Source organism: Oryctolagus cuniculus, chromosome 7 (assembly GCF_051225735.1).
Source record: "Oryctolagus cuniculus isolate XC-2025 breed Fujian yellow rabbit chromosome 7, ASM5122573v1, whole genome shotgun sequence".
Classification (NCBI taxonomy): domain Eukaryota; kingdom Metazoa; phylum Chordata; class Mammalia; order Lagomorpha; family Leporidae; genus Oryctolagus; species Oryctolagus cuniculus.
The window spans coordinates 122,936,833-122,964,813 of NC_142873.1; the positions used below are offsets into that span (position 1 = coordinate 122,936,833).

Genomic DNA, 27,981 nt, shown 5'->3' on the forward strand with positions numbered 1-27,981 from the left:
AAATCTGTAATGTCAGATTGGTTTTGTTGTGTTTAGTGAGTTTGTCACCTACAGGTTAAGGAACTTGCAGGTAACTTAACCAGACCCTTTCAGTGTTGTATTATAATCACAGTCCAACAGACATGGAAGATACCTGTGAAGTCATTTGGCAGATCAGTCCCATATTTTAGAAAAGGAGATGTTAAGGCTGCTGGTGACTGAGCCAACATCCTAGAACTCAAGTCTTCTAACTTCTAGTCTGAACCTCTTAAAATGTGTTCGTTTCTTTTACTATGACATGCCGGAGGAGTCTGACACCTACTTGCATCAGGTGGTCCGAGTGGGACAGTTCGGCACCAAGGGTTTGGCCATCACCTTTGTGTCAGATGAAAATGATTCCAAGATCCTCAGTGACGCACAGGACCACTTTGAGTTCAATATTAGTGAACTGCCTGATGAGACAGACATCTCTTCCTACATTCAGCAGGCATGATAGAAGATTTGTCCATTCTGGAGCACGATCATCTTTGTCTTCTGGAGAGGATTGCAGGCGTGGGGGTGAAGGAGACACTATTGCTGCCTGCCCCTCACAGCCCCCACCCCTCACCTGAAGCTTCCCTCTTTTGCATCACCACCACTCCTAAACCTCAATTCTGGATTTGTCAGAATTTTTTTTAACAAAACTCAAAAAAAATGTGTTAAGTGCTATCAGTAATTGAGAGACTTATTGAAGCATATTACTTGGGAAAAGGCTAAAATTTGTCAGTGAAGCAAAAAATACTTTCAAGAGCTACTTCAAATAAAAAAAAAAACAGTATTAAGAAGAGCCTTAAACACTCTGAAAGCTAAGCTTTAAAATAATAACCATGTGTTTTGTTAACGATTTGTTGGAGGGGCTGGCTTTGTGACACAGTGGGTTAAGCTGGTGTGACACTAGCATCCCATATCAGACTGCTGATTCAAGTCCTGGTTTCTCTGCTTCCGACCCAGCACCCTGCTAACGCTCTTTGGAAGGCAGCAGAGGATGTTCCAAGTGCTTGGGACCCTGCTACCCACATGGGCGACCCCAGTGGAGTTCTGGGCTTCTGGTTTTGGCCTGGCTAGCCCCCACTCTTGTGGCTATTTGGGGCATGAGCTAGTGGTTAGAAGATATTTCTGTCACTCTCTCTCACTCTGCTTTTCAAATAAATGAATAAATCTTTTTTAAAAAAATAGCAACTTGTCAGAGATAGACAATGATCAATCATGCTGTTTTACATATGTCTTAATATCTCATTTTAATACATTAATAAAGACAATTTAGGCTTTCATAATTGCTTAAAAGGAAAAATTTTGGAACATTTCTAAAATCTCACAATGAAAATACTCTTTAGGCTTCTCTGTTATTTCAAATAATAATTATTATTCAAAGAAATTAGTCGCATCTGTATACATTCATTAGCTCATAACTTTGTCGCCTTGGGATCACTTTGCACTTTTTCTTTCCTCCCTCCCTCCTCTCTCCTTCCCATTCATCCTTTCTTCCTTTCTTCCTCTCTCATCTTATTGAGAGGCGGAGAGAAAGATAGAGCTACCATTTCCTGGTCCACTGTCCAAATGCCCCTACCAGCTAGGGCAGAGAAGCAGCAAAAGCTAGGAATTAGGAACTCAATTTAGGTCTCCCACATGGGTGACAGGAACCCACTTGAGCCATCACTGCTGCCTCTCAGGTTTGCATTAATTGGAATTAGGAGCTGGACCTGAAGCCAGTGCCAGGAACAGTATGTTTATGAAAGACAGTTGTATTTCCTGAAAAGTCAGTGAGTGAATAACTTTGTTTTTATGCTTTTGCACATCCCTTTAATATCTGACTTAATAGAAGGCAATTGTATTCTCCTAGTTCTTTTCTTAGCATTTAACTAATTGTATCATTGTTTTAGTTGAGGTATATGGAAAAAATATACATAGATCTGTAGCTCTGTAAATTATTTAAATAGGCTTTTCAGATGATTGTGTATATTCTTCTTTGATATTACACTGAAATTTGACAATTAGTAACTTCCTAAATATTCATTTCTGTAATGAAATCGAAACTGTATCGGTATACTTTTTGTACATTGATCTGGGCTGGCATTGTGACACAGGAGTCTGTGATGCATCTTTTATGATCACCAATTTGAGTTCCAGTGGCTCCACTACCATCCATCTCCCTGGTCATTTGCCTGGAGATAACAGCAGAAGGTGGCCTGATTGCATGACTCTTGCTACCCATGTGGGAGACCCAGATAGAGTGCCAGGCTCCTGGCTTCCACTTGATCCAGCCCTAGTTATTGCAGACATCTGGGGAGTGAACCAGCAGATAGAAGACCTCTCTCTCACATATTCTTTCTTTTCTCTGTCACTGTGCTTTGTAAATAAATGAACAAATATTTTTAAGTAAAAAAGAACCACTGGTGTCTTACTTTGCATAGATGTGTTACTCGTTTAATTTTAAAACATTTGCGTTCATTATCCATTTGAAGAATATTGGTTCTCTGAGCTATACATATTGTATAAATGTTGACACATCTCATGTTATCAAAAAATTGCATCTGTTAATATTACCACCTATCTCATCAGAAGTCTTGGAGTTCTGAAAAATTTTCAAATTCGTGATGTCAGATAATGTCCTAAATTTTTAATTTTTACTTAAAAACTTAAATTTTGTCATTGGCAATTAGTACTTTCAGACCTGTTCCTTTAAGTAATAGGTTCACTTAATTTTGGAGGAAAAAAACCCACAAAACATGCAAATTCAAATAGTCACAGTGTTCTGACCTCTCATTTGTTTAATTAGCAATGGTGTTCCATGAACAACAGTGGCTGGTTCAATACACAACTCATACTGTTGCATAAGTCCTTCCTTAACAAAACCATCGTATTTTGGTAGGCAGCAGGAGTCCTTTGCATACTTCCAGTTTGTCATATAGAATGTTATACGAACATGTTTTCAACAGCCAAGATTTAATTGAAAGTAAGAATTTTTATAATCCAGGAGGGATATTCCTAAGTGAAACTTATATTTTCAAAATATTTTATTTATGTGAAAGGCAGAGTGACAGAGAGGGAGAGACAGAGAGAAATATCTTGTATCTGTTGGTTCATTCTTCAAAGGGCTGTGACAGTTAGAGGCAGGCCTACCCAAAGCCAGGACCCAAGAACTCCATTCAATTCTCCCATATAGGTGGCAGGGGTCAAAGTATTTGGGCCATAGTTTGCCCTTCTTAGGTGCTTTATAACCGAGGTGAATTGGAAATGGAACTACTGGGACTGATACTAGCATGCCAATGTGAGATGACTGCATTGCAGGCAGTGGTTTAAACCACAGTGCCACCACACTGGCTCCAAAACTGGCATTTTACAATGAGTACATAACACTGAAAATTTTAGCACAGTTTGATGCCATTATCTGATACCTGATAAGGTCCAGCATATTTGCCCACTGTTGATTTTTTGAAATCAGTGTAGAGTCGAGCATTGTGGTATAGCAGGTAATGTTGTTGTGTATGATGTTGGCGTCAATTTTGGCACCAGTTCGAGTCCTAGCTGCTCTGCTTCCAGTCTAGCGGTCTGCTAATGGCCTATGAAATAATGGAGGATGACCCACGTACTTGTGTTCCTGCCACCCACGTGGGAGACCTGGATGAAGTTCCTGGCTTTGCCTGGCGTGGCTCTGGCCCTTGTGGGCCATTTGGGGAGTGAACCAGTCTATCTCCTGTTCTCTATGAAACTCTTTAAAATAAATAAATAAATAAATCTTTTTTTAAAAAAATACTTGGGCCGGCGCTGCAGCTCACTTGGCTAATCCTCCGCCTGCAGCGCCAGCACCCGGGGTTCTAGTCCCGGTTGGGGCGCCGGATTCTGTCCCGGTTGCTTCTCTTCCAGGCCAGCTCTCTGCTGTGGCCCGGGAGTGCAGTGGAGGATGGCCCAAGTCCTTGGGCTCTGCACCCGCATGGGAGACCAGGAGGAAGCACCTGGCTCCTGGCCATTTTGGGGGTGAACCAACAGAAAAAGGAAGACCTTTCTCTTTGTCTCTCTCTATCTCTCTAACTCTGCCTGTCATAAAAAAAAATACTTATAAAAAATCTGTATAAAATACAGTGAAAACGTCAAATGTTATCAACATATTATTATGAAATTTTGATGTTAGAGAACCCTTGAAAAAATCTTAAGAGGCCTATGTCTATAGGTAATACTTTCAGAATTATTGATAAAATATGTTTTTCATCTTTTTTAAAAATTTAATTTATTTACTTGAATGGCAGAGTTACAGGGAAAAAGAGTGAGAGAGACAGATATCTTCCATGCTCTGATTCACTCCCCAATGGCTATAAGAACTGAGGCTGGGCCAGACTGAAGCCAGGAGCCCGGAACTCCATCCAGATCTCCCACTTGGTGGCAGGGGCCCAAGCACATATGTTACCTTCTGCTGATTTCCCAGGCACCTTAACAGGGATCTGGATTGGAAATGGAGCCACCACAAAGCTGACCCTGTGTGCTCCCAATTTTTTTTTTAAGGCTTGTTTATTTTATTTGAAAGAGCTAGAGAGAGGGAGAGACAGAGAGAGCTTCCATCTGCAGGTTCACTCCTGAGATGTCCACAATGGTCAGAACTGGGCCAGGGTGAAGCAAGCATCAACTGGGTCTTCCATGTGAGTTCAGGGGCCCAAGTACTTGGGCCTTCGTCTGCTGCTTTCTTAGGCACATCAGCAGAGAGCTGGATGGGAAGTGGACCAGCCACTACATGAAATGTTGCACATATGTAATGTCAGCATGGCAAGCAGCAGCTTAACGCATTATGCAATCATGTCAGCTCCTCAGCACCTTTTAAATCAGCATAACATGTTCTTACTGGACCTAAGGGTAAGTACTCATTAATAGAATAATAAGAAAATCTTGAGCATCTGTTGTCTGCTCAGCATTTTATTATTGCTTTACCCGTGGTCGCTTATCCTTATCCCTACCTTGTGTGGACAGCATTAATCTAATACTTAATCATTAGAACAGGTTTTTTTTTTAATTTGTTTCTTTTTTTTCTTTTTCTTTTTTGCTCTATAGATGTATATTCATCATATTCCATGACAGTTTTCTTTTTTAAAGGAAAAAAGGTTTATTTGAAAGAGTTACTCAGAGAGGGAAAGACAGAGAGTGACATATTCCAACCATTGGTTCACTCTCCAAATGGCCACCAAAGCCAGGAGCCTGGAGATTCATCCAGGTCTCCCACATGGGTTACAGGGGCCAAAGTACTTGAGCTATCTTCTACTACTTTCACTAGGCCATTCACAAGAAACTGGATTAGAAGTTTCATTCTCTCTCTTTCTGTCTCTCTTTTAGGTTTATTATTTATTTAAAAGGCAAAATTACAGAGAGGCAGAGAGAGACAGAGATCTTCTATACACGAGTTAAATCCCCAAATGATCTCAATGGCCAGGATTGAGGCAGGCTCATATGTAATCATTGACGTCAAACGTAAGAGTGTTAATTGTTTGCAAATAATATGTCCCATTCTGTCAGTTGCTACTTTACTTTCCTGAGTGGTTCTTTTACAGTACAGTAGCTTCTCAATGTGATATAATCCCATTTGTTAATTTTGGATTTTATTGCCTGTGCCTTTGTGATCTTTTCCAGGAACTCTTTGCCTGTGCCAGTGTCTTTTTTTTTTTTTTTTTTTTTTTAACAGGCAGAGTGAGAGAGTGAGACAGAGAGAAAGGTCTTCCTTCCTTTGGTTCTCCCCACAAATGGCCGCTACGGCTGATGTGCTGCGGCTGGCACGCTGCACCGATCTGAAGCTAGGAGCCAGGTGCTTCCTCCTGGTCTCCCATGCGGGTGCAGGGCCCAAGCAATTGAACCCGGGGTGCCGACGCGGCAGCCGAAGGATTAGCCTAGTGAGCCGCAGTGCCGGCCTGTGCCAGTGTCTTACAGAGTTTCTCCAAAACTCTCTAAGGTCCAAAGCTCTCTAAGCTCTCAGGTCATTTGTGTAAGATGTAAGGTAAAGGTCCTGCTTCAGCTTCAGCATGTGGATTTCCAATTTTCCCAGCACCATTTGTTGAACAGACTGCCCTTGCTCTAGGGATTTGTTTTAGCTCCTTGGTCAAATCTAAGTTGGTTGTAGATGGTTGGGTTGACTTCTAGCGGTTCTGTTCTGTTACATTCGTCTATCTATCTGTTTTTGTAAAATTACCAGCCTGTTTTGATTATATCTGCCTTGTATATGTGTCTTTAAAAAAAAAAAAAAAAAACAGGCAGAGTTAGTCAGTGAGAGAGAGAGAGAGACAGAGAGACAGGTCTTCCTTTTTCTGTTGGTTCACCCCCCAAGTGGCCACTGTGGCTGGTGCTACGCTGATCCGATGCCAGGAGCCAGACACTTCCTCCTGGTCTCCCATGCGGGTGCAGGGCCCAAGCACTTGGACCATCCTCCACTGCACTCCCGGGCCACAGCAGAGAGCTGGCCTGGAAGAGAAGCAACCGGGACAGAATCCGGCGCCCCAACCGGGACTAGAACCCTGGGTGCTGGCGCCGCAGGCAGAGGATTAGCCAAGTGAGCTGCGGCGCCGGCCATTGTATATATGTCTTGACATATGGTATTGTGATGCCTCCGGCTTTTGTTATATAACATTGCTTTAGCTTTTTGAGGTCCCTTGTGTTTCCAGATGAATTTCAGTATCATTTTTTCTAGATCTGTGAAAGTGGGCATCCTTGTCTGGTTCTGAATCTCAGTGGGAATGCTTCCAACTTTTCCCTATTCAATATGACACTGACTGTGGTTTTGTCATAAATTGCCTTGATTTTGTCGAGGAATATTCCTTCTAAACCCAATTTGCTTAGAGTTTTCATCATGAAAGGGTGTTGTATTTTATCAAATCCTTTCTCTGAATCTATTGAAATAATCATATGGTTTTTCTTCTAAAGTTTGTTAATGTGGTGTATCACATTGCTTGATTTATTGATTGATTGATTGATTGTTGATTTTTTTTTGATTGATTTGAATGTTGAACCATACCCACATACCCAGGATAATTCCCACTTGGTCTGGGTGAATGACTTTTCTGATGTATTGTTGAATTAGATTGCCCAGAATTTTCTTGAGAATTTTTGTGTTTATATTCATCAGGAAAATTAGTCTGTAGTTCTCTTTCTCTGTTGCATCTTTTCTGGGTTTAGGAATTACGATGATGCTGGCTTCATAGAAAAAATTTGGGAGGGTTCCTCCCTTTCAATTATTTTGAATAATGTGAGAAGAATTGGAGTTAATTCTTCTTTAAATATCTTGCAGAATTAAGCAGTGAAGCCATCTGGTTCTGGGCTTTTCTTTGTTGGGAGGGTTTTTATTACTGGTTTAATTTCCATGTTGGTAATGAGTCTGTTTAGGATTTCTGTCTTCATGGCTTAATTCGGTAGGTTGCAGGTCTGGTTGGGGGGTGGGGAGAAATGGAGATGGGCGGGGTGGGGGGGTGCCCAACCTCTCTGTTCCTCCATACCTTCTGTTTTGTCCTGTGTGGAACCTCACAAGCAGTTTGCCAAGCTCCCCCTCATGCTGCTATTTGCAGCTCTGTAGAATGGCAATTTCCTATCAAACCTGGTCTGCTGGGGTCTGCTACCAGCCTCTGCTCTATCTCCAGCATGTATCTTCTCTCCTTTTTAACTATTTATTTTACTCTATGTGACTTGCATTAACTTGTTGCTATATCACCATCTTGGGGCCCCCCTCTGGCTTAAGGTTTCCATGCAGGGATGGTTTTGTCGTGATTGTTGCCCCTTTCTTTGACTCAGTCTTTCTCAAAGGAAAAGGAACATGAGCCAATTGTTTCATCCCTTCTGGGGTCTCTGTGTTTTGGAAATGCCCATAAGTATGATAAGTGAAGGCTAATTTTGTTCTTTCTTTTCTTCAGTTTCTGTGAAGCTTCCGTCTTCTAATTATTTACTTTCAGTAGTTCTGCTCTGCTTGTCCTGTGTCCATGTGGAGGAGAGAGCACTGCTCTGGTTTTGATCTAGCTCCCTGCTAAACAAAGGAAGGGAAGGAGGGAGGGAAGACTACAGTACACAAAGTGCAGAATTTCTAAGTGACTTTGTACATAATCATTGGGCACTTGAATAATTTAGCCAGGTTGGAATCTCAACTCTATTTTTTATCCTTTGTGTACATTTAAGTAATGAGTCCCAAGCAAAATACTTGAGCCTTAACTTTTTTTTCTTTTTTATGTTTTATTTATTTGAAGGACAGAGTTAGCGAAATGGAGAGAGACAGACAGACAGACAGACACACCCCAGGAACTTGGGCCATCTTCTGGCACATTAGCCAGGAGCTGGATTTGAAGTGGAGCAGCTTGGACTTGAACCAGCACTCATGCGGGATGCTTGCCTTGCGGGCCACGACTTAACCACTATACCACAATGCTGACCCATGCCCTAACTTCTTGAAATTTCTTTCTGAGTAATTGTTCCTTCCAGGGGATCTTCAGACACACAGACACTGGATTGTTTCAATGTAACTGTCTTTAAGTGTTCCTTTTTCAGTAAGGTGGTCAAAGCAGAATTATTAACATCAGTTTATAAATTAGGAAACTCTGGACTGGAAATGTAAAATTATTTTCCAAGATGTGAGGTGAAGTAGCACTTGAGTTGAAGTTTTTGGCTTCTATACAGATCTCTTTTCATTATACTGCTTTGCCTCTGATTGTCCATGACATTTACTATTTTACTAGCAGAGGATTTCAGAGTAGGGGATAAGGAGTTTTTTCAAATGAAAAATATTATGACAGTAGCATGGCTCAAAGTTTATCCTGTGATTCTTATATAACTTAATATTGTTTATTTATACTGAAATGAAATAAATTGAGCTTGCTGTGATAGCTGTAATGCTGAATATGATCGAGTAAAAATGGGCTGACATTGGGGCACAGTGGATTAAGCTATTTTAAAATTTCTTATTAAGTATTTATTTATTTTTGTATTTGAAAATCAGAGAAAAAGAGATCCATCTGCAAGTTCACTGCCCAAATGCCAACAAAAGTCAGACCTGGGTTTGGCCAAAACTAGGAACCTCAAACTCAATGCATGTCTCCCACATCTGTGTAGGAACCCATGTATTTGAGCCAATACCAACAGCCTCCCAAGGTATGCATTAACTAGAAGCTGGAATGAGAAGCATAGCCAGGACTGGACTATCTCAGTTGGCATCTTAAGTGCTGTGCCACCTGGCCCCTTTTGATATTTGATAATTGTTTTAATTCTTCTGTTTAGACGCATGACATCATTACAAACATCATGCAAATATACTAATTGTTAAAATAATGTTGGAATAAAAAGCCTAGTACAGAATGTACTATATACAAGGGGTCTTCAGAAAGTTTGTGGAAAATACAGATTATGAAAAAAATGGATATAAAAATCTTTTACACCAAAATAAGCCCACCTTCTATTTTCATTTCTCCATTTACTACTTAAAGTACTTTGCATAATATGCACTGTAATACAGGTATTCCCTAAAGTTATCATTAATGGTGATACAGTGTTTTTTCTTTGGGGTAGTATGTGATGTTCCAATACATATATACATTGTATAATGTCCAATTATGTTAAAGGTATTTATTTCCTCAAACGTTTTACATGTCCTTATGGTAAAAACATACACGCTCCTATCTTAGTGTTTAAACGCTTATTTTTTTTTAACTTTTATTTAATAAATATAAATTTCCAAAGTACAGCTTTTGGATTACAGTGGCTTTTCCCCCCCATAACTTCCCTCCCATCTCCTGCTCCCTCTCCCATTCGATTCACATCAAGATTAATTTTCAGTTATCTTTATATACAGAAGATCAGTCCAGGGTGGCCAGGATCCAAGTATTTTAACCATCACGTGCTGCCTCCGAGTATCTGTATTAATAGGAAGCTAGAATCAGAAATGGAGCCAGAGGACTGGCATTGGGACCCAGTGGATTAAACCACCACCTGCACCATCAGCATCCCATTAGAACTCTGGTTCAAGTCCCGGGTGTTCTGCTTCCTATCCAGCTCCCTGCTAATGCTCCCAAGAAGGCAGGAGGTGATGATCCAAAGTACTTGGGTCTCTGCCACCCATGTAGGAGACTAGGATGTAGTTCTAGGTTCCTGGCTTTCTCTTGGCCCAGTCACAGCTCTTGCAGCCATTTGGGAAGTGAACCAGCTGATGGAGAATCATGCTTTCTCTCTGCCTCTATCTGTGTAACTCTGCCTTTTCAAATAAATAATAAATAAAAAGAAAAACAATAAAAAAGATAGAAAGTCAGGAGTTGACCCCAGACTCACTCTCCCATATCAGATATTTGTATCCCAGTTGGCATCTAAACCAAATATTCACCCCATGATTTTTTTCTATAGGGAAATTTGCAATACATTCTTATCTGTAGTTAGCCTACTGTGCAGTAAAACTTCAGAACGTTTATTTAAATATAACTTATTCCACATTAATCAAGCAGTCTTTGGTAGCCACCATTAAACACTTAATCTCCATGAGATCATAATGAACATATAAAATTTTTAAATGTACTTTCAAGAAATAAAAGTTGAGAGCAGACGAATATTACACCCATTGGGGCTAGTGCTCAGGCACTGGTCTCCATTGAGAAGAGTCAACTGAGCAGAATATACCTCCCTTCAGATTAAAAAAAAGAGAGAGAAGATTCACCATGCCAAACCTGGGTGTGTCACCTTAGGCATGCCTTTAACCCTGGAGAACTGAACAAAGCTCGCTGGCCACACCCACTACAAGCCTCTAGAGATTCACTGTAAGCAGACAGTCCACTTATCTACAGAGTCATAGTAGAAGAAACCAACAGGCATCTCCACAAATGCAGAATCACAAACACAACAATCCAAGAAACAAGAATAAGGAAGAAACATGACACTCCCAAAAGAACACGACTCATCAATACTAGATTATGTAGACGATGAGCTGGATTACATAGAAGTAATAAAAGCAAATGCTTGAACTACTGAAATCCATTCAGTACATGAAATAAAATCTCCTGAAATTGAAATTTTAAGGAGGAATCAAAATGAAATGAAGAATTCAATAGAACATGAAATTGAGGTATTAAAGAGCAATTAAAATGAAATGAGGAATTCAATAGAACAAATAAAATTGCAGTTGAGAGTCTTAAAAACAGAATCATTCAGAAGATAGAATATCAGACTTAGAAGACAGAGCACAGGAAAGTATACAGGGAATCCAAAGACAAGAATAGGAAATTAGAAATCTAATTCGAAATCTACATGAAACTATTTTAAAAAAAAAAACAACACAACATTCGAGTTCTAGGAGTTCTTGAAGGCATGGAAAGAGAAAAAGGATTAGAAGGCCTTTTTAGTGAAATACTAGCAGAAAACTTCCCCAGTTTGGAAAAAGAAAAAGACCTCCAAGTACAGGAAGCACACAGAACTCCCAATAGACATTATCAGAAAAGATCCTCGCCAAAACACATTGTAATCAATCTTACCACAGTGAAACATAAAGAGGAGATTCTAAAATGTGCAACAGAGAAAGACCAGATTATTTTCAGAGGATCTCCAATTAGACTCACTGCAGTCTTCTGATCAGAAAACCTGAAGGCTAGGAGAGAATGGCAAGAAATAGCCCAAGTCATAAGAGAAAAAAACTGTCATCCCAGAAGATCCCAGAAAAAAATCCCTGCAAAGCTCTCATTTGAATGAAGGTCAAATAAAGAACTTTCATAACAAACAGAAATTGAAAGAATTTGTCGCCACTCGTCCATCTCTGCAAAACATGCTTAAGGATGTGTTACACACAAAAACATAGAAACATGGTCATCAATATGAAAGAGGGTACAGAAAGAAAATCTCTCAGTAAAAGATCAAAGGAAGTTCAAAATATAAATTATAAATATCTTTGGAAAATGGCAGGATGAAGTCACTACTTATCAGTAGTCACATTGAATATAAATGGCCTCAACTCTCCAGTTAAAAGGCACAGACTGGCCGGCGCCGTGGCTCACTAGGCTAATCCTCCGCCTTACGGCACTGGCACACTGGGTTCTAGTCCCGGTCAGGGCGCCGGATTCTGTCCTGGTTGCCCCTCTTCCAGGCTAGCTCTCTGCTGTGGCCCGGGAGTGCAGTGGAGGATGGCCCAAGTGCTTGGGCCCTGCACCCACATGGGAGACCAGGAGAAGCACCTGGCCACTGGCTTCGGATCAGCGCGATGCACCGGCCGCAGAGCGCTGGCCACCGTGGCCATTGGAGGGTGAACCAACGGCAAAAAAAGGAAGAGCTTTTCTCTCTGTCTCTTTCTCTCTCACTGTCCACTCTGCCTGTTAAAAAAAAAAAAAAAAAACAGACTGGCTGAATGGATTAAAAAACAAAACCCATCTATTTGATGCTTACAAGAAACACATTTCCAACAAAGGTGCATGCAGACTGAAAGTGAAAGTTTGGAAAAAGATATTCCATGCTAACAGAACCCAAAAAGGAGCTGGCATAGCCATCTTAATATCAGACAAAATAGACTTTAACACAAAAACTGTTAAAAGAGACATAGAAGGGCACTATATAATGATTAAGAGAGCCCTCATGGGATGCTGGCACTGCAGGTGGTGGCTTTACCCACTATGCTGGCCCAATATTTGAATATTTAAATTCACTTGTTTCCTTTAGAATTCCCCTTTAGGCTTCTGTCAGTCTTCCTGCCTTGTAATGGCCCTAAACTTTGGCTTTTATCCCTCTGAGTCCCTTAAAAATTAAAACTATAGTTCAGCAGACATTATGAGTTGATGTTGAAGTTGTAATCCCTAGTACATGTGAATGTGACTATTTGGAAAGAGGGTTTTTGCTTTTATATAGTTAAGAAGAGGGTGTTAATGTGGGCCCTAATCCAATAGGACTGATGTCCTTATCCAAAGGGAAATTTGGACAGAGACAGAGGCACATAGAAGAAAGAGTACCTGAAAACACAGAGGGAATACCACCCTCAAGACCCTGAATGCCTGGGGTTATCAGAAGTAGGAAACAGGAAAGGAACAGAGTCCCTTTACAGCCCTCAGAAGGAACTAACTCTATAGACACCTTGATTCAGACTTGGCGCCTCCAGAACTGTGAGACACGAGCATTGCTATTGTTTACGGCACTGAATTTGTGGTATTTTGTTATGGCAGCCCCAGGAAACTAATATTTCAAGGATCAATAGGTGCCTCTCCCCCCGCAGCAGCTGGCATCAGATTCACTTTCATTCATTTTTGATAGCTGTAGATTTCCCCTAGTTTCTTATCAACACAACCCTGCATTCCAAAATATTTTATTCAGAAATCTATTTGTTTTGTTCTAAGAAGATTTCTTACTCTTCATTTTGTTGGATGTTGGAAATGGAAGTCTGTTTGATTCAGGTCATGGCTGCTTCACTTCCAGTCCAGCTCCCTGCTAATACGTCTGGGAAGGTAGTGGAAGAAGGTCCAAATGCTTGGGCCTCTGCACTGACATGGAAGGCCCAGATGAAATAGGGTCCATCCTCGGCTATTGCGGGCATTTGGAGAGTGAACCAGCAGATGGAAGAATTCTCTCTTTCAATGAAATAAATAATTTTTAAAAAATCCTTATTTTATGCTGAAACTTAAGCACGGAAAAGCCACCTTTTCCAGATACCCTTAATGCTTTAGGAGTTAAGGAACTGAGGTATTCGTTCTACTAATCAGAAAAGTATCAGTCACACATTGGCTCAAAAATGTTTATGTTTTGTTTATTTTCAGTGCTTTACAATTTCCTGGAGCCCCTGTCTATCATTTAATGTGAAAATTGATCTTGGCTCTCGTAACATCCTATATGTTGCAATACACTTTCTGATAATATAATGCCCCTAGTGTTAACATTCTAATCTAGCTTTAAAAATAATAGAGAATGGCCGGCACCGCGGCTCTAGTGATCCTCCGCCTTGCGGTGCCGGCACACCGGGTTCTAGTCCCGGTCGGGGCGCCGGATTCTGTCCTGGTTGCCCCTCTTCCAGGCCAGCTCTCTGCTGTGGCCCAGGAGTGCAGTGGAGGATGACCCAAGTCCTTGGGCCCTACACCCACATGGGAGACTAGGATAAGTACCTGGCTCCTGCCATTGGATCAGCGCGGTGCGCTGGCCGCAGCGCGCCGGCTGCGGCAGCCATTGGAGGGTGAACCAACGGCAAAGGAAGACCTTTCTCTCTGTCTCTCTCTCTCACTGTCCACTCTGGCTGTCAAAAAACTAAAAATAAAAATAATAGAGAATACCAGAAAGGCAAAATAATGTTGTAAAGCATGGATACATTTTTTATTTACAAATTGTGGATTCTGCTTTTTACAGATGTGTCTTGCAGAATCAGGGCTGTCTTATCCCTGCCATCGACTTACAGTAGGAAGAAGATCTTCACCGTCACAGACCCGGGAACATTCCGAAGAGGTAAGCCCATTTTCCAGCTTTTCACTGAACACACTGACTATCCTCCACCCACCTGCCTACTTCTATTCTTTTTTATCTATCACAGCATTTAATTGATAAAGTTGATGTAGCGTGAATAAAATCTTGTTAAATTCTTGAAGGGAGAAATTATTTGTGCAATGTTATTGGTAATGTACTAGTTCTGTATTTCAACAGAAAAGATTCAGGTAGATTCTTTGAAATGATTTTTCCTTAGAACTGGCACATCAACACAAGGTTTTTTGTATCTGCTGACTGTAGATGAGTACATTTATTAGGATTGATCCTGGAAGTTCTTTAACATATTTGTTCGGAACACTTCTATGAACTAGGTCTTGTGCTTGTTATTAGAAAACAAAGATTAGTAACACACTGAAGCCATACCAAGATGCTCAGAGTCAAGGGTGATAGTTCAGTAAGCTGATGATGGTATAATGGAAAGACACAGTGACAGTAATGTGCACAAGATGCTGTAGAAACAAAGAGTGGGGAGCTAATGAGATTGAACGTGTTTGTGTATATGCTGTGGGTATGTGGACCTGAAGGATGTTAAAAAGCAGTAACATAATTCTGTTCCATGGCTGCCAGTAGTATTTCATGCCTGCCTCTGACCTTGACTATAAGAAAATGTGAAAGAGAACATGGACTTTTACAACTTGCTCATCTAACAAGTGTGTATTTGGGTTCTTCGTATGTTCTAGCCATCACTACATCTTTAAAAGTGTATCCAACAAAGGTCATACTATATACCACAGAAAAACATCATTTACACCTGAGTTTTGTAGAAGAGAGTGTAATTGAAGTATTCAAAAGTTTGTGCTAGTCTAATAAAACTTTTTTCCACTTGCATTCTATCTAAAATGTAATTGCTTATTTTTATTTAAACTAATATGTTTGGATACTCATTAATGAAGTGCCACAGGGCATCCTCAAAATATTTCTATCACTTAAATATGTGAAAGAGATACAGAGCTGTCTAAGTGAAGTTCCATTCTGTGATCATCTATGAAAATGAGAATTTGCCGCTTTAATTTTTTACATTTTCTAGAAATCTCAGAGAAGCAGTCTTTTTTCCCAGCTGCAAATATGTGAGATTTTCAAAAAGTTCACGGAAAGTACTGTATTATGAAAGTACAATGCATGGCCTTCAAAATTCAAAATTTTTTGCATTAAAACAAATGTTTTTAATTCCATTTTCCATGAACCATTTGAAGTATTATTGTATTACTGTACTGTGCTATACTTAGTCTCCAAAAATTAATTTCCTTTAAAGCTCACACTGTTTTTCCAACACTGTATCTCACTAATCTTTGTGAAAATAATATTGAGTTTCACTGCTTAGCAGAAATTGCCAGAAATAGTCTAATGAGACATTTCTTTGTAATGCTTGAGTGTATTTATAATGGCAATGTATGTAAGTCTACTACCTCAACTTTTTATGGATAATTCCAGTAATGTTAAAATGTAGCCAACTTGCTCTAACCAAAACTTAATTACTCTGTGCCCTGAGAGGTGACAGGTAACTGCTTTACTTCATTTATTTATTCCTCTTCCTCACTATTTTATGTGTTATTTCAGCAGTCCCTTTAACAGAGAGAAGTAAATGCCATAAAGTGGGAAGCAGTTTTTGTGTTTAGAGTGGGGTAAGGAGGCTTTGCCAAGCTGCAACAGTCACAGCTTCAATAGTATCCTAACATCTGGTTATCTGAGATGAATCTATTAATATTCTTTCTTTCTCTAATTCTAAAATGAGTCCCTCCAGGTGGTTGGTAAGACAGAGAGAGAAGCTGTGACTTAGTTTTTATGTTATCAAAGAATTACAAAGCTGGAAGGGATTTTTGAGATCTTTTGGCCCAACTTATATTTATACTCACCTCCATCTTGTATTCAATTAAACATCTATTTGATCTTATGGTAGATATCAAATATTAGCACCAGAATGCCCCCAAAATATGCTGATGTTTTCTCTCCAGTGATATGGTTCTGCCCACTGTAGGCAACAAGTTCCATTGTTGAATGGCTTAAGCTGAAATTTATGTCCTTCTAGCTACTACCCAGTGGTTCCTTTTTTTTTTTTTTTTTTAAGATTTATTTATTTGAAAGACAGAGGTACAGAAAAAGAGGGAGAAACAGAAGGAGAGGTCTTCAATCTGGTGGTTCACTCCCCAAATGGCCACAGTAGCTTAGACTGGGCTAGGCCAGAACTAGGAGCTTCTAAAAAGCCCATGAGAGTTTCTCAGGCATGGAATGCTAAGACACTGTGACAAAAAAAATGTCCTAATTGAAAGATCTCTGTGAGTGAGATCCCAGTGGAAAGGACAGGCCATCCAAAAAGGAGGTACCTTTCTCTGAAGGGAGGAAAGAACTTCCACTTTGATTATGGCCTTGTCTAAATAAGGTCGGAGTTTGTGAACTCAAGAGGCTTCCATAGCCTTGGCAGCTTATGACAACAGCCTTGGTTGATTACTGATGTCATAAATAAGAGTGTCACTTGTTAAATCAACAACAGGAGTCACTGTGCACTTACTCCCCATGTAGGATCTCTGTCCTTAATGTGTTGTACTATGAGAATTAACGGTAAAAATAGGCTTCAAGCAGTACTTTATACTTGGTATGTCAGTGTGACACAGTGAAAACTGTTGAAATCTTTACTTAGTATATACTAAGTTGATCTTCTGTATATAAAGATAATTAAAAATGAATCTTAATGAAGAATGGTATGGGAGAGGGAGTAGGAAGTGGGATGGTTTGCGGGTGGGAGGGTGGTTATGGGGGGGGGGACTGGTATAATCCTAAAGTTGTGCTTTTGAAATTTATATTAATTAAATAAAAGTTTTCCTAAAAAAAAAAAAAGAAGAAGAAGAAAGAAAGAAAGAAAGAACCAGGAGCTTCTTCTCGGTCTGACACACATGTGTAGGGGCCCAAGCACTTGGCCACACTCCAGTGCTGTCCCAGGCACATTAGCAGAGAGCTGAATTGGAAGTTGAACAGCTTGGAAACAACTGAACTGGCGCCCATATGGGATGCTGGGGTTGCAGGCAGCAGCTCTACCCACGATGCCACAATGCCAACTCCCACCCAACAGTTCTGATTCTATGGAGTACCTCTGCCTCCTTTTCTCAGTTGCTTGAGTGAGACTGTGCAGGGGCCCAGTAGACCCTGGCCTTTGGTCCAAAGCTCAGTTGACAATGCAGGAGTGACAGTGCAGGAGAAGGAGAAGGAAGCCAAAGGGCAATCGGAACATATAACTCTTCCCCCCCTCAAACCCAAAATGTAGTTAATGTTAGAAGATTAGTTTATAGATTTGGTTATAGAAACATTTATTAAATGCTCAGTATGTGATGGTAAGATTAATTTATATTTTCATATATATGATTAATGAGAAAAAAATTGAGGTAAACATGAGATGTTAGGGGAACAGATGGGGTAGGGGTAAATTTCAAAAACATTTTCATTGAAGAACCTTTTTGCATTATCTGCCTGCATAGCCCTAATGCCTAGCATAATGTGCGATGTGTACCAGACATAGAATAAATATTTGTGAATAAGTGTATTTTAAAAAGACTAGAGATGTTGAAGTCCAAATTGAATTGTGAAGAATGAGTCACTGTCAGCCAAATAAAGAATCCCAGGAATCATATTCCATTCAGAACAAATAGTATGATCTGGATGTTGTGTATGGAAGGAGATAAATGCAGTTTGATATTGGTGCAGAATAAAATGGGAGACAAAGGAGTGAAAGATATGTTAAGAGAACAGGTTTTTGAGAACTTGTACTTTGGGGATCCATAAACCCTTTTTTTTTTTTTTTAAGATTTATTTGAAAGGCAGAGCTACAGAGAGGCAGAGAGAAAGAGAGGTCTTCTATCTGCTGGTTCACTCCCCTGATGGCTGCAGTGGCCAGAGCTGTGCTGATCTGAAGCCAGGAGCCAGAAGCTTCTTCTGGGTCTCCCACAAGAGTTCAAGGGCCCAAGGACTTGGGCCATTTTCTACTGCTTCTCAGGCCATAGCAGAGAGCTGGATCAGAAGTGGAGCAGCTGGAACTCCATCCAGTGCCCATATGGGATGCCAGCACTGCAGGCTGTGGCTTTACCCACTATACCACAGTGTTGGTCCCGATCCATAGACTTTTAAGTGGAGAATGATCTCCCCCCTCATACACATTTTAGAGAATAGTGTTCTAATTGCTATGCAGAAATGAGAGAGAGAGAGAGAGAGACAGACAGACAGACAGACAGACACAGAGAGAAAGGTCTTCCTTTTTCCATTGGTTCACCTCCCAAAGGTCCACTACGGCCGGCACATTGCGGCCGGTGCGCTGTGCTGATCCGAAGCCAGGAGCCAGGTGCTTCCTCCTGGTCTCCCACACGGGTGCAGGGCCCAAGGACCTGGGCCATCCTCTACTGCACTCCTGGGCCACAGCAGAGAGCTGGACTGAAAGAGGAGCAACAGGGACAGAATCTGGCATCCCAGTTGGGACTAGAACCCAGTGTGCTGGCGCCGCAGGTGGAGGATTAGCCTAGTGAACCATGGCACCGGCCCAGAAACTAGATTTTAAAGAAATCTGATGACAGAGAAATCAGGTGGGAGTCTGTTGTACTAATAACAAGCAAGAGATCATAATGTAATATACCACATTAACAGAATGAAGGAAAAACAATGTAAGAACATCTCAAATGGTGCAGAAAAGGCATTTGAACAATATGTTCATGATAAAAACAGTCAACAAACTAGGAATATTAGGGAACTACTTCAATATAGTTATGAATTACCCACAGTGGCTATCATGTTCAGTGGTGAAAGACTGAAGATTTTACCTCTTAGAGTAGGAACAAGGCAGAGATGTTTGCTTTCACCACTTCTATTCAACATAGTACTGGAAGTTCTAGTCAGGACAGTAACACTAGAAAAACAAATAAAAAGTATCCAAATTGGAAAGGAAGAAGTGAAATTATCTGTGCTCACAGATGATATGCTTTTGTGTATAGAAAACCCTAAAAATTCCAGGAGTAAATTATTTAGAATTAAAAAAATGAATTTAGCAAAATCACCAGATAAAAGTCAACAAACAAAAATCATTCCATTTCTATACATTGCTGTTGATGAATAACTCCATTCAATCTGAATAATTCCATTTATAATAGCATCAAATAGAATAAAATACTTAGGAGCTAAGTTAGCCAAAGAAATGAAAGGCTTATACAATGAAAACTATAAAACATAGCTGAAAGAAGTTAAAGAAGACAAATAAATAGAAATACATTCCATATTCATGGGTGAAGAGATTTATCTTAAAATGTCCATACTGCCCAAAGCAATCTACAGATTCATGGCAATCCCTGTCAAAATCCCAGTGTCTTTTGCACAACTGAAAAAAATTTTTTAAGATTTATTTATTTATTTGAAAGGTAGAGTTAACAGAGAGAGAGAAGGAGAGACAGAGAGAGATCAATCTTCCATCTACTAGTTCACTCCCTAATAGCCACAGTCAGGAACCAGGAGCTACTTCTAGGTCTCCCACATGGTACAAGGGCCCAAGGACTTCGACTATCCTACGTTGTCTTCCACAAGTACATTAACAGGGAGCTGGATTGGAAGCATAGTAGCCACAACGCAAAGCATTGCCTATATGGGATGCCTACCCTTCAGGCTGTAGCTTTAACTTGCTGCACCGCAGCACCAGCCCCAAGTGAAAAAACTTTTTGTGATTCATATGAAATCTCAAGGGACCTCAAATAGCCAAAGCACTTCTGAAAAAGAAGAGAATAGCAGGACTGATACCTCCTCTTTTCAAAACCTATTACCAAGTCACAACAATTAAAATTATGTGATAATGGCATAACACAGGCATGAATAGACATATAGACCAAATTGAATAGAATAGAGAACCCAGAAATGAACTCTGGTTATATGATAAAATGACTTTTGACAATGATGCAAAGGAAAAAGAACCATCTTTTCAACAAATGATGCTGGAACACTGGATATCCATATGCAAAAAAATGAAGTTGAATCCTTACCTAACCTATAAAAGAAAGCAAACTGGATCAAAGACCTAAATGTAAGACACAAAACAATACAATTGTTAGACGAAAACATAGGGAAAAGTTTTATAACATTGAATTTGGCAGCGATTTCTGGACTATGTATGATACCAAAGGCAAAGGCAACCAAATAAAAAATAGACAAAGTGTTCTGCCCTGTCCTAGAACTCCCAGCCTAGCATACTTGGCTCTGGGTGTTTGACCCACCAGTTCTCTCTTAGCCCCAGAGCCAAGTGAGCAGGTCTTGCCTGAGGTCAGGATCCCAATCAAGCAGGCTTCACATTCTCTGTGTGACTCAGCCAGAATCCATCCTGCCCAGAGCTACCCTTTTTGCTACCTCCACAGATGCTTTGGCTGAAGGTCACAGTACAACTGTTGTATGTGTGCTCACAGATAGTCCCCATCACATACTTTTACCCACTATCACATATGACCAGGACTGACACCTGCAGCTGGGCTATTGCATACTGCAAGCCCTGGCTCCCACAGTTGTTCATGAATAAACAGTTCTCCCTGCCTTCCAGTTCCTGCCATCACCACCATAATTGCAACAGCTTCCAGCCCCCTCTGTCCTATGTATTCCTGCACTCAGCCCCACTCCCTGCCTGAATTCCCAGCCCTCACACCTATGTGTGAAGATGCCTGCAGCCCACCTCTGCTGTGGAGCATGTACACACCACTGGTTCTGGCCTCCATCACTGTCAGCTCTGGCCATTAGCTGTTGGACACACAAGCACAGGCTGAGGACTGCAGTAGCACTTACAGCCTCTAGATTTTTCACAACTCTTGCCAACAAGAACCATGTCAATACCAGTATCACGGACTCCAGCTTCTGGAGACAAAGAGATTCAGTGGTCTCCCTCTACAGATCTGCAGCCACCATTTACCATCACACTTAGTGCCTCACAACTTTAGACTCAGAACCACAGAATGCGACAACATGCTTCCCTTCCTTCCTACCCCCGACTTCTCCCACAAGTGAAGATCTTTCTCAAGTCAGTCTATAAAGTCTGGAACACTCTTTAAATGCCCGAACATCATTCTTGGAATACCAGGATCATGGAGAATCAGAGAAATAATGACACCGATGCAGAAACACAAACTTGTAATAATTGACTCCGAAAAATTGAAATTACACAAATTACTGATAAAGAGTTCAAAATAACTGTCTTAATGAATGTTAGCAGTTATAAGGCAACACACATAAAAATTTTAAGAAAATCAGGAACACAATGTACAAGAAGCTAAGCAATGAAAATGAAATTGGAAAACAAAAATTTTGGATCTTAAGAATAGAATTACTGAGCTAAAACATGGAATAGAGGGATTCATCTAAAGACTAGATGTGGCAGGAGAAAGCGTAAATGAATAATTGAATAAGTCAATGATTTCAGTGACTTGAAATCATTTAGTCATTGAGGAGAAAAATAAAGAGAATGAAATTATTGAAGAAAGTCTTCAAGATTTGTGGAACTCCATTATGGGGGCAATATTTGCAGAGTAGGATGTCGAGAATGAGAATAGAAAGGGACAGACGGCTTACTTGAAGAAATAATCTTTGAAAACTTTTTCCGAATCTGCGCAAAGATATGAACATCCAAGTTTAGGAAGCTCAGAGATTTCAACCCAAAGAAGAGTTCACCAAAACACATTATAACCATATTTCCAAAAAAAGAAAGCATTCTGAAAACAGCAAGAGAAAAGAAGCATATCATTTATAAGGAAGTCTTACTATTGTTACTGGTTGATTTCTCAGCAGAAACCTTGCAGACCAGCAGAGATCGGAATGATATGTTCAAAGAACTGAAAGAATGAAAAAAAGTAGTCAACCAAGAATACTTGAGACCCATCAAAGCTGTCCTTTGAAATGAGAAAGATAAACTTTCCCAGATAAACAAAAGCTGAGGATGTTCATAAGCACTAGATCTACCTCACAGGAAAAGCAGAAGAGGGTTCCTCTACTGCTATGGATCATTATGCTACTTAGTAACATTAAAACATAAAAAAGTGTAAAACTCTAGTACAAGTAACTACCCAATCAAATTCTGAATACTTTTTATTTATTTATTTTTTTTGACAGGCAGAGTGGACAGTGAGAGAGAGAGAGAGAGAAAGGTCTTCCTTTTTCCGTTGGTTCACCCCCAAATGGCGGCTGCGGCTGGCGCGCTGATCCAAAGCCAGGAGCCAGGTGCTTCCTCCTGGTCTCCTATGCGGGTGCAGGGCACAAGGACCTGGGCCATCCTCCACTGCACTCCCGGACCACAGCAGAGAGCTGGACTGGAAGAGGAGCAACCAGGACAGAATCCGGCACCCCGACCGGGACTAGAACCTGGGGTGCCGGCGCCACAGGCAGAGGATTAGCCTATTGAACTGTGGCACCGGCCAAATTCTGAATACTGTTAACATTGTAATGGTGGTATAGAAATTAGTTATACTTCCCATATGGGAATTAAAAGGCAAAACTGTGAAAAACAATTATAACTCCAGTAATTTGTTTATAAATATTCAACATGAAATTTCATGAGTTATGACTTCAACAACATAAAATATGGAGACAGGATTAAAATGTCAACTTTTTGTATGCAGTCAAAATTAAATTATCAACCTAAAATAACCTGTCTTAAGTATAAGATGTTTTATGTAAGACTCATGATAACCACAAAAACAAACCTGTCCTAGATAACACAGGAGATAAAAACAAAGGAACTAAAGCAGGCTACTGCAGAAAATCATCAAATCATAAAATAAAACAGGAAGAGATGAATAAAGGAACAAAGACTGTACAAAACAATTCATAATGGAGGCTGGCACCACAGCTCAGTTGGCTAATCCTCCGCCTGTGGCGCCAGGACACCTGGTTCTAGTCCCGGTCGGGGTGCCGGATTCTGTCCCAGTTGCCCCTCTTCCAGCCCAGCTCTCTGCTGTAGCCCGGGAGTGCAGTCGAGGATGGCCCAGGTCCTAGGACCCTGCACCCACATGGGAGACCAGGAGAAGCACCTGGCTCCTGGCTTCGGATCAATGTGATGCGCCGGCCACAGCGCGCCAGCCACAGCGGCCATTGGAGGGTGAACCAACGGCAAAAAGGAAGACCTTTCTCTCTGTCTCTCTCTCTCACTATCCACTCTGCCTGTCCAAAAAATAAATAAATAAATAAAATTCAAAATGGAATGTCCTTTCCTATCAATTATTACCTTCCATATAAATGAAGTAATAAAGATATACAGTGCTTGTGAATGCATTTTTCAAAGAGAGTTCCAAATACATGCTGCCTACAGGAGACTGACTTCGTTAAGGACACACCTAGGCTGAAAGTGAAGGGATGAAAAAAAAAATTCTACATGCATGGAAATCAAAAGAAAGTAGGGATAGCTGGGCATGTAGAAGAGGAAATAGACTTTAAGTCAAAAACTGTAGAAGGAGACAAAGGTAAACATTATATAATAATACGGGTTGGTTCATCTAGAGGATATAATAATTGTAAATATATATATGTACCCAACATCCAAATACCTAAATACATAAATATATGTATAATATGCTACTTATAGCAATGAATAGATAAACCTGGCAGAGAATCAATAAAGAAACATTGAATTTGAACTGTTCTAGACCCAGTAAACTTTTTTGTTGTTGTTGGACTAATAGCTCTTTTTTTTTTTAACTTTTATTTAATGAATATAGATTTCCAAAGTACAGCTTATGGACTACATTGGCTTCCCCCTCCCCCCCCATGACTTCCCTCCCAACCGCAACCCTCCCCTTTCCCGCTCTCTCTCCCCTTCCATTCATGTCGATTCATTTTCAATTTTCTATATATACAGAAGATCAGTTTAGTATACATTAAGTAAAGATTTCAACAGATTGCACCCACATAGAAACACAAAGTGAAATATACTGTTTGAGTACTCATTATAGCATTAAATCTCAATGTACAGCACATTAAGGACAAAGATCCTACATGAAGAGTAAGTGCACAGTGACTCCTGTTGTTGACTTTACAAATTGACACTCCTGTTTATGGCATCAGTAATCTCCCTATGCTCCAGTCATTAGTTTCCAAGGCTATGGAAGCCTTTTGAGTTCTCCGACTCTTATTTAGACAAGGTCATAGTCAAAGTGGAAGTTCTCTCCTCCCTTCAGAGAAAGGTACCTCCTTCTTGAAGACCTGTTCTTTCCACTGGGATCTCACTCACAGAGATCTTTCATTTAGGTTGGTTTTGTTTTGTTTTGTTTTGTTTTTTTGCCAGAGTGTCCTGGCTTTCCATGCCTGAAATACTCTCATGGGCTTTTCAGCCAGATCCGCATGCCTTTAGGGCTGATTCTGAGACGAGAGTGCTATTTAGGACATCTGCCATTCTATGAGTCTGCTGTGTATCTCGCTTCCCATGTTGGATCACTCTCCCCTTTATTTATTCTATCGGTTAGTGTTAGCAGGTACTAGACTTGTTTATGTGCTCCCTTTGACTCTTAGTCCTTTCATTATGATCTATTGTGAACTGAAATTGATCACTTGGACTAGTGAGATGGCATTGGTACATGCCACCTTGATGGGATTGAATTGGAATCCCCTGGTATGTTTCTAACTCTACCATTTGGGGCAAATCAGCTTGAGCATGTCCCAAATTATACATCTCTTCCCTCTCTTATTCCCACTCTTATGTTTAACAGGGATCACATTTCAGTTAAATTTCAACACTTAAGAAATAACTGTGTATTAATTACAGAATTAAACCAGTCATATTAAGTAGAACAGACAAAAAAAAAAATACTAAGAGGGATAATGTATTAAGTTGTTCATTAACAGTCAGGGCTATGCTGATCAAGTCACCATTTCTCCTAGTGTCCATTTCACTTCAACAGGTTTCCTTTTTGGTGTTCAGTCAGTTGTCACCGATCAGAGAGAACATATGATATTTGTCCCTTTGGAACTGGCTTATTTCACTCAGCATGATGTGTTCCAGATTCCTCCATTTTGTTGCAAATGACTGGATTTCATTGTTTCTTACTGCAGTATAGTATTCTAAAGAGTACATATCCCATAGTTTCTTTATCCAGTCTACCGTTGATGGGCATTTAGGTTGGTTCCAGGTCTTGGCTATTGTGAATTGTGCTGCAATAAACATTAGGCTGCAGACCGCTTTTTTGTTTGCCAATTTAAATTCCTTTGGGTAAATTCCAAGGAGTGGGATGGCTGGGTCGAATGGTAGGGTTATCTTCAGGTATCTGAGGAATCTCCAGACTGACTTCCATAGTGGCTTGACCAGTTTGCATTCCCACCAACAGTGGGTTAGTGTCCCTTTTTCCCCACATCCTCTCCAGCATCTGTTGTTGGTAGATTTCTGTATGTGAGCCATTCTAACCAGGGTGAGGTGAAACCTCATTGTGGTTTTGATTTGCATTTCCCTGATTGCTAATGACCTTGAACATTTTTTCATGTGTCTGTTGGCCCTTTGGATTTCCTCTTTTGAAAAATGTCTATTGAGGTCCTTGGCCCATCTCTTAATTGGGTTGTTTTGTTTTTGTGGAGTTTCTTGATCTCTTTGTAGATTCTGGTTATTAACCCTTTATCTGTTGCATAGTTTGCAAATATTTTTTCCCATTCTGTCGGTTGTCTCTTCACTCTCCTGTTTCTTTTGCAGTACAGAAACTTCTCAATTTGATGCAATCCCAATAGTTGATTTTGGCTTTGACTGCCTGTGCCTCCCGGGTCTTTTCCAGAAACTCTTTGCCTGTGCCAATATCTTGAAGGGTTTCTCCAATGTTCTCTAGTAACTTGATGGTGTCAGGTCGTAGATTTAGGTCTTTAATCCATGTTGAGTGGATTTTTGTGTAAGGTGTAAGGTAGGGGTCTTGCTTCATGCTTCTGCACGTGGAAATCCAGTTTTCCCAGCACCATTTATTGAATAGACTGTCCTTGCTCCAGGAATTGGTTTTAGATCCTTGATCAAATGTAAGTTGGCTGTAGATGTTTCGGTTGATTTCTGGTGTTTCAATTCTGTTCCATTGTAGACCCAGTAAACTTAAAATATATTTGGAGAACATTTAACACATCAGCAGCAAAATACACATTCTTCTGAAGTATATGTGTACAGAATGCTTCCCAGAATAGGTTATATGTTAGGCCACAAAAAAGTCATAAAATGGCTGAGAAAATTGAAATCATATCAAGCATTTTTTCTAACCATGGATATGAAACTAAAAGTCAATAACAGAAGTAAAATTGCAAATCAGTGTGCTCCTGAAAAACGTAGATCAGGCCGGCGCCGCGGCTCACTAGGCTAATTCTCCACCATTCCAGCGCTGGCACACCGGGTTCTAGTCCCGGTCGTGGCACCGGATTCTGTCCCGGTTGCCTCTTTTCCAGGCCAGCTCTCTGCTGTGGCCCGGGAGTGCAGTGGAGGATGGCCCAAGTCCTTGGGCCCTGCACCCGCATGGGAGACCAGGAGAAGTACCTGGCTCCTGCCATCGGATCAGCGCGGTGTGCCGGCCGCAGCGTGCCAGCCGCGGCGGCCATTGGAGGATGAGCCAACGGCAAAGGAAGACCTTTCTCTCTCTCACTGTCCACTCTGCCTGTAAAAAAAAACAAACAAAAAAAACAAACAAAATAAACAAACAAACAAACTAGTAGATCAAAGAAGAAATTAAAATTTTAAAATATCTTGAGGTAAATGAAAATATAAACAGCAAATTAAAAAACTTGGTACAACAAAAGCACTTTAAGTAGCCAAGTTTATAGCAATAAAAACCTTTAGTCAGGAGTCGGCGCTGTGGCTCAGGGGTTAATGCCTTGGCCTGAAGTGCCGGCATCCTATATGGGCACTGGTTTGAGACTCAGCTACCCCACTTCCGATCCAGCTCTCTACTATGGCCTGGGAAAGCAGTAGAATGTGGCCCCAGTAAATTTTGATTACATGCTGTATGCCATGTTCAGGTCTAAATGCTGGGAATATTGCTGTGAACAAAGCAAATTCTTACCATAAAGAAACTTATAATTAAACAAACAAAAAAAAGGAAATCAAATGCAGGTAATCGCCAAAATCTGTATTTTGCTTTTGAAATTTGTCGAGACTGTTGTAGGTTGGTAAGGAAGAGGCAAGAGGATGCCATTAATGTAGCAAGCTGAATGCCTTCTAAACAGCTCTGTTGAAATGACCACTCAGGTTTACTCTTTGCAAAACTGAACTTAATATATTCTTCCCAATATCCATCTCCTTCCTCATGTTAATGCTCATCATTGAACCAACCCCCCAAAAATATATATATTTATTTATTTCATTCGTTGGTTTAATGCTTCTTTGAAACCGTACCAGTTGATCTGATACATTGAGATTTTTATGAAGTTTGCCTGTTTAAATATTCACAACATTATTTTTATATTCATGTTAAATTTGTTGCCCTAATTTGTTAGTTGAGAAGTTCTTTGTTTTTTTTTCTTTTCTTTTCTTTTCTTTTCTTTTTTTTTTTTTTGCTGTTAAGAGTTTATCTTCTGCCAATTCATTATCTTGATTCCACT

General features: G+C 40.3%; 1 protein-coding gene across 1 annotated transcript in view; it reads left to right on the forward strand.

The window, feature by feature from the left end:
* The window catches only part of FAF1 (Fas associated factor 1), a 468,145-nt gene that overhangs the window by 262,710 nt on the left and 177,454 nt on the right, over positions 1-27,981 (forward strand). Inside the window, exon 9 of the mRNA XM_051857780.3 lies at positions 14,311-14,406. Within this exon, the coding sequence (XP_051713740.1) occupies positions 14,311-14,406 (96 nt within the window). The remainder of the gene's footprint in view (positions 1-14,310; positions 14,407-27,981) is intronic.